Source organism: Pristiophorus japonicus, chromosome 15, assembly GCF_044704955.1.
Source record: "Pristiophorus japonicus isolate sPriJap1 chromosome 15, sPriJap1.hap1, whole genome shotgun sequence".
NCBI classification, from domain to species: domain Eukaryota; kingdom Metazoa; phylum Chordata; class Chondrichthyes; family Pristiophoridae; genus Pristiophorus; species Pristiophorus japonicus.
Genome location: NC_091991.1, coordinates 185,059,678 through 185,072,737, shown reverse-complemented (window position 1 = coordinate 185,072,737; position 13,060 = coordinate 185,059,678). Strand labels below are relative to the sequence as shown.

General features: G+C 47.5%; 1 protein-coding gene across 6 annotated transcripts in view; it reads right to left on the bottom strand.

Annotated features, from left to right (window-relative positions):
- baiap3 (BAI1 associated protein 3) overlaps positions 1-13,060 on the bottom strand; it is a 412,688-nt gene that overhangs the window by 397,738 nt on the left and 1,890 nt on the right. For 2 of the 6 annotated variants that reach the window (XM_070901469.1, XM_070901471.1), the window contains exon 2: positions 12,044-12,145. The exons of 2 other annotated variants lie outside the window; for them this stretch is intronic. In XM_070901469.1, the coding sequence (XP_070757570.1) occupies positions 12,044-12,145 (102 nt within the window). Of the gene's footprint in view, positions 1-12,043; positions 12,146-13,060 lie in introns of those variants that run through there. 2 more of the 6 variants (XM_070901473.1, XM_070901474.1) reach the window with 2 other exon arrangements.

Sequence of the window (13,060 nt, the reverse complement as noted above, 5' to 3'; positions counted from 1 at the left end):
GACACACACACAGCGAGGGACACACACACAGCGAGGGACACACACACAGCGAGGGACACACACACAGCGAGGGACACACACACAGCGAGGGACACACACACAGCGAGGGACACACACACAGCGAGGGACACACACACAGCGAGGGACACACACACAGCGAGGGACACACACACAGCGAGGGACACACACACAGCGAGGGACACACACACAGCGAGGGACACACACACAGCGAGGGACACACACACAGCGAGGGACACACACACAGCGAGGGACACACACACACAGCGAGGGACACACACACAGCGAGGGACACACACACAGCGAGGGACACACACACAGCGAGGGACACACACACAGCGAGGGACACACACACAGCGAGGGACACACACACACAGCGAGGGACACACACACACAGCGAGGGACACACACACACAGCGAGGGACACACACACACAGCGAGGGACACACACACACAGCGAGGGACACACACACACAGCGAGGGACACACACACACAGCGAGGGACACACACACACAGCGAGGGACACACACACACAGCGAGGGACACACACACACAGCGAGGGACACACACACACAGCGAGGGACACACACACAGCGAGGGACACACACACAGCGAGGGACACACACACAGCGAGGGACACACACACAGCGAGGGACACACACACAGCGAGGGACACACACACAGCGAGGGACACACACACAGCGAGGGACACACACACAGCGAGGGACACACACACAGCGAGGGACACACACACAGCGAGGGACACACACACAGCGAGGGACACACACACAGCGAGGGACACACACACAGCGAGGGACACACACACAGCGAGGGACACACACACAGCGAGGGACACACACACAGCGAGGGACACACACACAGCGAGGGACACACACACAGCGAGGGACACACACACAGCGAGGGACACACACACAGCGAGGGACGCACACAGCGAGGGACACGCACACAGCGAGGGACACGCACACAGCGAGGGACACGCACACAGCGAGAGAGACACGCACACAGCGAGGGACACGCACACAGCGAGGGACACACGCACACAGCGAGCGACACATACACAGCGAGAGACACACACACAGCGAGAGACACACACACACACAGCGAGAGACACACACACAGCGAGAGACACACACACAGCGAGAGACACACACACAGCGAGAGACACACACACAGCGAGAGACACACACACAGCGAGAGACACACACACAGCGAGAGACACACACACAGCGAGAGACACACACACAGCGAGAGACACACACACAGCGAGAGACACACACACAGCGAGAGACACACACACAGCGAGAGACACACACACAGCGAGAGACACACACACACACACACAGAGCGAGAGACACACACACAGCGAGAGACACACACACAGCGAGAGACACACACACAGAGCGAGAGACACACACACAGAGCGAGAGACACACACACAGAGCGAGGCACACATGCACACAGCGAGACACACACGGCGAGGGACACACACACACAGCCAGCGAGACAGAGCCACACACACACAGAGCGAGACACACACACAGAACGAGAGACATAAGCACGGCGAGAGACACACTCACACACAGCGAGGGACACACACACAGCGAGAGACACACACACACAGCAAGGGACACACACACACAGCAAGGGACACACACACACAGCAAGGGACACACACACACAGCCAGCGAGACAGAGCCACACACACACAGCGAGTGACACACACACACACACACACACACACACACAGCCAGCGAGACAGAGCCATACACACACAGCGAGTGACACACACACACACACACAGCTGCCAAACCTTAGCCCATTCGCTTTACCTATCTAAATCTCTTTGCAGCCTCTCTGTGTCCTCTACACAACCCGCTTTCCCACTAATCTTTATGTCATCTGCAAATTTTGTTACATTACACTCTGTCCCCTCTTCCAGGTCATCTATGTATATTGTAAACAGTTGTGGTCCCAGCACCGATCCCTGTGGCACACCACTAACCACCGATTTCCAACCCGAAAAGGACCCATTTATCCCGACTCTCTGCTTTCTGTTCGCCAACCAATTCTCTATCCATGCTAATACATTTCCTCTGACTCCGCGTACCTTTATCTTCTGCAGTAACCTTTTGTGTGGCACCTTATCGAATGTCTTTTGGAAATCTAAATACACCACATCCATCGGTACACCTCTATCCACCATGCTCGTTATATCCTCAAAGAATTCCAGTAAATTAGTTAAACATGATTTCCCCTTCATGAATCCATGCTGCGTCTGCTTGATTGCACTATTCCTATCTAGATGTCCCGCTATTTCTTCCTTAATGATAGTTTCAAGCATTTTCCCCACTACAGATGTTAAACTAACCGGCCTATAGTTACCTGCCTTTTGTATGCCCCCTTTTTTAAACAGAGGCGTTACATTAGCTGCTTTCCAATCCGCTGGTACCTCCCCAGAGTCCAGAGAATTTTGGTAGATTATAACGAATGCATCTGCTATAACTTCCGCCATCTCTTTTAATACCCTAGGATGCATTTCATCAGGACCAGGGGACTTGTCTACCTTGAGTCCCATTAGCCTGTCCAGCACTACCCCCCTAGTGATAGTGATTATCTCAAGGTCCTCCCTTCCCACATTCCCGTGACCAGTAATTTTTGGCATGGTTTTTGTGTCTTCTACTGTGAAGACCGAAGCAAAATAATTGTTTAAGGTCTCAGCCATTTCCACATTTCCCATTATTAAATCCCCCTTCTCAGCTTCTAAGGGACCAACATTTACTTTAGTCACTCTTTTCCGTTTTATATATCGGTAAAAGCTTTTACTATCTGTTTTTATGTTTTGCGCAAGTTTACTTTCGTAATCTATCTTTCCTTTCTTTATTGCTTTCTTAGTCATTCTTTGCTGTCGTTTAAAATTTTCCCCAATCTTCTATTTTCCCACTAACCTTGGCCACCTTATACGCATTGGTTTTTAATTTGATACTCTCCTTTATTTCCTTGGTTATCCACGGCAGGTTATCCCTTCTCTTACCACCCTTCTTTTTCACTGGAATATATTTTTGTTGAGCACTATGAAAGAGCTCCTTAAAAGTCCTCCACTGTTCCTCAATTGTGCCACCGTTTAGTCTGTGTGTCCAGTCTACTTTAGCCAACTCTGCCCTCATCCCACTGTAGTCCCCTTTGTTTAAGCATAGTACGCTCGTTTGAGACACTACTTCCTCACCCTCAATCTGCATTACAAATTCAACCATACTGTGATCACTCATTCCGAGAGGATCTTTTACTAGGAGATCGTTTATTATCCCTGTCTCATTAAACAGGACCAGATCTAAGATAGCTTGCTCCCTTGTAGGTTCTGTAACATCCTGTTCTAAGAAACAATCCCGTATGCATTCTATGAATTCCTCCTCCAGGCTACCCCGTGCGATTTAATTTGACCAATCGATATGTAGGTTAAAATCCCCCATGATTACTGCCGTTCCTTTCTCACATGCCTCCATTATTCCCTTGATTATTGTCCGCCCCACCGTGACGTTATTATTTGGGGGCCTATAAACTATGCCCACCAGTGACTTTTTCCCCTTACTATCTCTAATCTCCACCCACAATGATTCAACATTTTGTTCATTAGAGCCAATATCATCTCTCACAACTGCCCTGATATCTTCCTTTATTAACAGAGCTACCCCACCTCCTTTCCCTTCTTGTCTATCTTTCTGAATTGTCAGATACCCCTGTATGTTTAATTCCCAGTCTTGGCCACCCTGCAACCACAGTTCTGTAATGGGCACCAAATCATACCCATTTGTAATGATTTGTGCCGTCAACTCATTTACTTTATTTCGAATACTGCGTGCGTTTAGGTAAAGTGTTTTAATACTAGTTTTTAAACCATGATTTTTAGTTTTGACCCACACACACAGCGAGAGAGACACACACACAGCAAAAGACACACACACAGCGAGCGATACACTCATACACAACGAGGGACACACACACAAAGCAAGAGAGACACACACACACAGCGAGAGAGACACACACACAGCAAACAACCCAGACACACACAAGCGAGCAAGACACACACAGCGAGGGAGACACACACAGCGAGCGAGAGACACAGACACACACACACACCGAAAGACACTCACACAGCGAGGGACACACACACACAGTGAGCAAGACAGAGACACACACACAGCGAGAGACACACACACACACACACACACACACACACAACACAGCGAGAGACACACACACACACAGCGAGAGACACACACACAGTGAGAGGCACACACACAGTGAGAGGCACACACACACAGCCAGCGAGACAGAGCCACACACACACAGAGCGAGACACACACACAGAACGAGAGACATAAGCACGGCGAGAGACACACTCACACACAGCGAGGGACACACACACAGCGAGAGACACACACACAGCGAGGGACACACACACACAGCGAGGGACACACACACACAGCGAGGGACACACACACACAGCAAGGGACACACACACACAGCAAGGGAGACAGAGCCACACACACACAGCGAGTGACACACACACACACACAGCGAGTGACACACACACACACACACAGCCAGCGAGACAGAGCCACACACACACAGCGAGTGACACACACACACACACAGCTGCCAAACCTTAGCCCATTCGCTTTACCTATCTAAATCTCTTTGCAGCCTCTCTGTGTCCTCTACACAACCCGCTTTCCCACTAATCTTTATGTCATCTGCAAATTTTGTTACATTACACTCTGTCCCCTCTTCCAGGTCATCTATGTATATTGTAAACAGTTGTGGTCCCAGCACCGATCCCTGTGGCACACCACTAACCACCGATTTCCAACCCAAAAAGGACCCATTTATCCCGACTCTCTGCTTTCTGTTAGCCAGACAATTCTCGATCCATGCTAATACATTTCCTCTGACTCCGCGTACCTTTATCTTCTGCAGTAACCTTTTGTGTGGCACCTTATCGAATGCCTTTTGGAAATCTAAATACACCACATCCATCGGTACACCTCTATCCACCATGCTCATTATATCCTCAAAGAATTCCAGTAAATTAGTTAAACATGATTTCCCCTTCATGAATCAATGCTGTGTCTGCTTGATTGCACTATTCCTATCTAGATGTCCCGCTATTTCTTCCTTAATGATAGTTTCAAGCATTTTCCCCACTACAGATGTTAAACTAACCGGCCTATAGATACCTGCCTTTTGTATGCCCCCTTTTTTAAACAGAGGCATTACATTAGCTGCTTTCCAATCCGCTGGTACCTCCCCAGAGTCCAGAGAATTTTGGTAGATTATAACGAATGCATCTGCTATAACTTCCGCCATCTCTTTTAATACCCTAGGATGCATTTCATCAGGACCAGGGGACTTGTCTACCTTGAGTCCCATTAGCCTGTCCAGCACTACCCCCCTAGTGATAGTGATTATCTCAAGGTCCTCCCTTCCCACATTCCCGTGACCAGTAATTTTTGGCATGGTTTTTGTGTCTTCTACTGTGAAGACCGAAGCAAAATAATTGTTTAAGGTCTCAGCCATTTCCACATTTCCCATTATTAAATCCCCCTTCTCAGCTTCTAAGGGACCAACATTTACTTTAGTCACTCTTTTCCGTTTTATATATCGGTAAAAGCTTTTACTATCTGTTTTTATGTTTTGCGCAAGTTTACTTTCGTAATCTATCTTTCCTTTCTTTATTGCTTTCTTAGTCATTCTTTGCTGTCGTTTAAAATTTTCCCCAATCTTCTATTTTCCCACTAACCTTGGCCACCTTATACGCATTGGTTTTTAATTTGATACTCTCCTTTATTTCCTTGGTTATCCACGGCAGGTTATCCCTTCTCTTACCACCCTTCTTTTTCACTGGAATATATTTTTGTTGAGCACTATGAAAGAGCTCCTTAAAAGTCCTCCACTGTTCCTCAATTGTGCCACCGTTTAGTCTGTGTTTCCAGTCTACTTTAGCCAACTCTGCCCTCATCCCACTGTAGTCCCCTTTGTTTAAGCATAGTACGCTCGTTTGAGACACTACTTCCTCACCCTCAATCTGTATTACAAATTCAACCATACTGTGATCACTCATTCCGAGAGGATCTTTTACTAGGAGATCGTTTATTATCCCTGTCTCATTAAACAGGACCAGATCTAAGATAGCTTGCTCCCTTGTAGGTTCTGTAACATACTGTTCTAAGAAACAATCCCGTATGCATTCTATGAATTCCTCCTCCAGGCTACCCCGTGCGATTTAATTTGACCAATCGATATGTAGGTTAAAATCCCCCATGATTACTGCCGTTCCTTTCTCACATGCCTCTATTATTCCCTTGATTATTGTCCGCCCCACCGTGACGTTATTATTTGGGGGCCTATAAACTATGCCCACCAGTGACTTTTTCCCCTTACTATCTCTAATCTCCACCCACAATGATTCAACATTTTGTTCATTAGAGCCAATATCATCTCTCACAACTGCCCTGATATCTTCCTTTATTAACAGAGCTACCCCACCTCCTTTCCCTTCTTGTCTATCTTTCTGAATTGTCAGATACCCCTGTATGTTTAATTCCCAGTCTTGGCCACCCTGCAACCACAGTTCTGTAATGGGCACCAAATCATACCCATTTGTAATGATTTGTGCCGTCAACTCATTTACTTTATTTCGAATACTGCGTGCGTTTAGGTAAAGTGTTTTAATACTAGTTTTTAAACCATGATTTTTAGTTTTGACCCACACACACAGCGAGAGAGACACACACACAGCAAAAGACACACACACAGCGAGCGATACACTCATACACAACGAGGGACACACACACAAAGCAAGAGAGACACACACACACAGCGAGAGAGACACACACACAGCAAACAACCCAGACACACACAAGCGAGCAAGACACACACAGCGAGGGAGACACACACAGCGAGCGAGAGACACAGACACACACACACACCGAAAGACACTCACACAGCGAGGGACACACACACACACAGCGAGCAAGACAGAGACACACACACAGCGAGAGACACACACACACACACACACACACACACACACACAGCGAGAGACACACACACACACAGCGAGAGACACACACACAGTGCGAGGCACACACACACAGCCAGCGAGACAGAGCCACACACACACAGAGCGAGACACACACACAGAACGAGAGACATAAGCACGGCGAGAGACACACTCACACACAGCGAGGGACACACACACAGCGAGAGACACACACACAGCGAGGGACACACACACACAGCAAGGGACACACACACACAGCAAGGGAGACAGAGCCACACACACACAGCGAGTGACACACACACACACACAGCGAGTGACACACACACACACACACAGCCAGCGAGACAGAGCCACACACACACAGCGAGTGACACACACACACACACAGCTGCCAAACCTTAGCCCATTCGCTTTACCTATCTAAATCTCTTTGCAGCCTCTCTGTGTCCTCTACACAACCCGCTTTCCCACTAATCTTTATGTCATCTGCAAATTTTGTTACATTACACTCTGTCCCCTCTTCCAGGTCATCTATGTATATTGTAAACAGTTGTGGTCCCAGCACCGATCCCTGTGGCACACCACTAACCACCGATTTCCAACCCAAAAAGGACCCATTTATCCCGACTCTCTGCTTTCTGTTAGCCAGCCAATTCTCGAACCATGCTAATACATTTCCTCTGACTCCGCGTACCTTTATCTTCTGCAGTAACCTTTTGTGTGGCACCTTATCGAATGCCTTTTGGAAATCTAAATACACCACATCCATCGGTACACCTCTATCCACCATGCTCGTTATATCCTCAAAGAATTCCAGTAAATTAGTTAAACATGATTTCCCCTTCATGAATCCATGTTGCGTCTGCTTGATTGCACTATTCCTATCTAGATATCCCGCTATTTCTTCCTTAATGATAGCTTCAAGCATTTTCCCCACTACAGATGTTAAACTAACCGGCCTATAGTTACCTGCCTTTTGTCTGCCCCCTTTTTTAAACAGAGGCGTTACATTAGCTGCTTTCCAATCCGCTGGTACCTCCCCAGAGTCCAGAGAATTTTGGTAGATTATAACGAATGCATCTGCTATAACTTCCGCCATCTCTTTTAATACCCTAGGATGCATTTCATCAGGACCAGGGGACTTGTCTACCTTGAGTCCCATTAGTCTGTCCAGCACTACCCCCCTAGTGATAGTGATTATCTCAAGGTCCTCCCTTCCCACATTCCCGTGACCAGTAATTTTTGGCATGGTTTTTGTGTCTTCTACTGTGAAGACCGAAGCAAAATAATTGTTTAAGGTCTCAGCCATTTCCACATTTCCCATTATTAAATCCCCCTTCTCATCTTCTAAGGGACCAACATTTACTTTAGTCACTCTTTTCCGTTTTATATATCGGTAAAAGCTTTTACTATCTGTTTTTATGTTTTGCGCAAGTTTACTTTCGTAATCTATCTTTCCTTTCTTTATTGCTTTCTTAGTCATTCTTTGCTGTCGTTTAAAATTTTCCCCAATCTTCTATTTTCCCACTAACCTTGGCCACCTTATACGCATTGGTTTTTAATTTGATACTCTCCTTTATTTCCTTGGTTATCCACGGCAGGTTATCCCTTCTCTTACCACCCTTCTTTTTCACTGGAATATATTTTTGTTGAGCACTATGAAAGAGCTCCTTAAAAGTCATCCACTGTTCCTCAATTGTGCCACCATTTAGTCTGTGTTCCCAGTCTACTTTAGCCAACTCTGCCCTCATCCCACTGTAGTCCCCTTTGTTTAAGCATAGTATGCTCATTTGAGACACTACTTCCTCACCCTCAATCTGTATTACAAATTCAACCATACTGTGATCACTCATTCCGAGAGGATCTTTTACTAGGAGATCGTTTATTATCCCTGTCTCATTACACAGGACCAGATCTAAGATAGCTTGCTCCCTTGTAGGTTCTGTAACATACTGTTCTAAGAAACAATCCCGTATGCATTCTATGAATTCCTCCTCCAGGCTACCCCGTGCGATTTGATTTGACCAATCGATATGTAGGTTAAAATCACCCATGGTTACTGCCGTTCCTTTTTCACATGCCTCCATTATTCCCTTGATTATTGCCCTCCCCACCGTGAAGTTATTATTTGGGGGCCTATAAACTATGCCCACCAGTGACTTTTTCCCCTTACTATCTCTAATCTCCACCCACAATGATTCAACATTTTGTTCATTAGAGCCAATATCATCTCTCACAACTGCCCTGATATCATCCTTTATTAACAGAGCTACCCCACCTCCTTTCCCTTCTTGTCTATCTTTCTGAATTGTCAGATACCCCTGTGTGTTTAATTCCCAGTCTTGGCCACACAGCGAGGGAGACACACACAGCGAGCGAGAGACACAGACACACACACACACTGAAAGACACTCACACAGCGAGGGACACACACACACAGTGAGCAAGACAGAGACACACACACAGCGAGAGACACACACACACACAGCGAGAGACACACACACACACAGCGAGAGACACACACACACAGCGAGAGACACACACACAGCGAGCGAGACACACACACAGCGAGCGAGACACACACACACACACCGACACACACACAGCGAGAGACACACACACACAGCGAGACACACACACACACAGCGAGACACACACACACAGCGAGGGACACACACACAGCGAGGGACACACACACAGCGAGGGACACACACACAGCGAGGGACACACACAGAACAAGACACACACACAGAGCGAGAAAGAGAGACAGATGGAGAAACACAGAGAGTGAAACACAGAAGGAGCGAGACACAAAAAGAGAGAAAGGGAGAGAGAGGCACAGACAGGGAGAGGCACAGAACAAAAGAGACACACTGGGAAAGAGACACAGAGAGGGAGGGAGGCACAGAGGGAGACACACAGAGGGAGGGAGGCACACAGAGGGAGTGAGACACACAGAGGGAGAGAGTGAGAGAGAGACAGAGAGACACACAGAGTGAGAGTCAGAGAGTGAGAGACAGAGAGAGAGATACACATAGAGGGGGAGAGAGAGAGAAAAATAGAGAGGGAGAGTGAGAGACACACAGAGACAGAGAGTGAGAGACACACAGAGACAGAACAGAGGGAGAGAGAACATAGAGAGAGAGAAACACAGAGACAGACAACGGCAGACATAGAGACAGACAGATAGAGAGACACAGACAGAGAGAGAGACAGACACAGAGGGGGGAGAGAGAGAGAGAGAGGAGTTCAGCACTTTCCTGGGCTGGACGGCGCGGTGGTTTGTTCAGTGATCAGTGGGTTTTCTTGCACTTTTCAGGAGTTGATGTTGAGGATTCCCAGGGCCAACCCCCGGCCCGGCTGTATACCACTGTGCACCCAGCGGTGGTGGAACAGAACAAATCCAGGGGATGGCGATGGATGATTCTGGGATGCTGGCTGATTGAGACAATGATCACTCTGTGTGTCTCTCTTACCTCAGGCACCAGCCTCCTGCTGTTGGTAAGACTTCAGTGCTCCCCGGGATCACATGTTTGCGCATTTGGGGCAGTCACTTGCATGTGCATCGGAGCTCCCATTCTTGCGATACCATACGTGGCCAATGCACTGGTTTAGGAGGTTGTACATCCCTAGTTTCAGCTGTGGTTCAGTGGGTAGCACTCCGGCCCCAGAGTCAGAAGGTTGTGTGTGCTAGTTCCACTCCAAAGACTTCAGCACAAACATCTAGGCTGACACTACAGTGCAGTGCTGAGGGAGTGCTGCACTGCCTGAGGTGCCGTCTTTCGGATGAGACGTTAAACCGAGGTCCCGTCTGACCTATCAGGTGGACGTAAAAAATCCCAGGGCACTATTTCAAAGATGAGCAGAGGGAGTTCTTCCCAGTGTCTTGGGCCAATATTTATCCCTCAATCAACATCACTAAAACAGATTATCTGGTCTTTATCACATTGCTGTGTGTGGGAGCTTGCTGTGTGCAGATTGGCTGCTGTGTTTCCCACATTACAACAGTGACTACACTCCAAAAGTACTTCATTGGTTTTAAAGTGCTGGGACGTGCTGAGGTTGTGATACAAGTCTTTCTTTTTTTTATGTTGAGGAGCTGAGCTCAGGATATTAGTGAGGTACGTGAGCCAAGTGGACCCATAGCAGTAAAAGGCAATTTACATTTCAAACCAATTATTTAAAAAAATATGTATTGAAAATGTAATCAATAATGTGAGGGGTGTGGGAGGGGAGTTCAGGGCGTAGCTGGGTACTGTGGGGGTGGGTCCGGTGTACTGGAAAGGCATTAAAAGGGGGAACAGCAGGAATCATTCCGATAGAGTGCACAACACTGACACCTAAAGACAGATAACTGGCACAACACAACACAGCAGGGAGCTAAAACGGGAGAGCCCTCGACAGGAGAGCCACATATCGCCCTCCTAGCCTTAAAATGCTGCGGTTGCTGGGATAGTTCCAGTGGCCACTCCACATGTAATTCCCAGTGCGTGTCGGGCGATTTGACTGAGGACACAACACGGCCGAACTCGATGTTGCTCTCAATGGATGTCCATTCGCACAGGCTACAGTGACCAGGAGCACAGAACCTGACAGTCTGTCCCCTTCCTGACCCAGTCCTGGCCCATAATAATCATTTAAAATCAGACTGATACTGTGTGTAGAATATACTGGAGCTCAGTTGCAAATTATTGTCTACAGATGCCATAAATATCGGCTTAGTGCAGAGGCCCTCACTGGTGCAGCCAGCCTGGGGTCTGGCACAGTTGCCTCACCTTCATTCACTCTCAATTCTGTTGCTATGGATCTCACATTTTAGGCCAGGGGTGTCAAACTCCTTTCCAATGATGGGTCTGATCCAATATCACAGCCTTTGGCGTAGGCCACATTCAACAAAAGTTATTAAACTAGAAATAGATGAAGATAAACTAGATGGTACTTACTTACATTTAGATTTTATTTCCTGTTGCTGCTGTTCCCGATCCCTGGCATCTCTGAGCTTGAACCATTGCATCAACATTTGGAGTAAATGACTGGGCTGAGGCCTGTCTCAGATAACATGATCAATCAATCACAGGCAGTCCCGTGGAATCAAGGAAGACTTGCTTCCACTCTTAAAATAGAAGCATAGAAACATAGAAAATAGGTGCAGGAGTAGGCCATTCGGCCCTTCGAGCCTGCACCACCATTCAATGAGTTCATGGCTGAACATGCAACTTCAGTACCCCCTTCCTGCTTTCTCGCCATACCCCTTGATCCCCCTAGTAGTAAGGACTACATCTAACTCCTTTTTGAATATATTTAGTGAATTGGCCTCAACTACTTTCTGTGGTAGAGAATTCCACAGGTTCACCACTCTCTGGGTGAAGAAGTTTCTCCTCATCTCGGTCCTAAATGGCTTACCCCTTATCCTTAGACTGTGACCCCTGGTTCTGGACTTCCCCAACATTGGGAACATTCTTCCTGCATCTAACCTGTCTAAACCCGTCAAAATTTTAAACGTTTCCATGAGATCCCCTCTCATTCTTCTGAACTCCAGTGAATACAAGCCCAGTTGATCCAGTCTTTCTTGATATGTCAGTCCCACCATCCCGGGAATCAGTCTAGTGAATCTTCGCTGCACTCCCTCAATAGCACGAATGTCCTTCCTCAAGTTAGGAGACCAAAACTGTACACAATACTCCAGGTGTGGCCTCACCAAGACCCTGTACAACTGTAGCAACACCTCCCTGCCCCTGTACTCAAATCCCCTCGCTATGAAGGCCAACATGCCATTTGCTTTCTTAACCGCCTGCTGTACCTGCATGCCAACCTTCAATGACTGATCTACCATGACACCCAGGTCTCGTTGCACCTCCCCTTTTCCGAATCTGTCACCATTCAGATAATAGTCTGTCTCTCTGTTTTTACCACCAAAGTGGATAACCTCACATTTATCCACATTATACTTCATCTGCCAT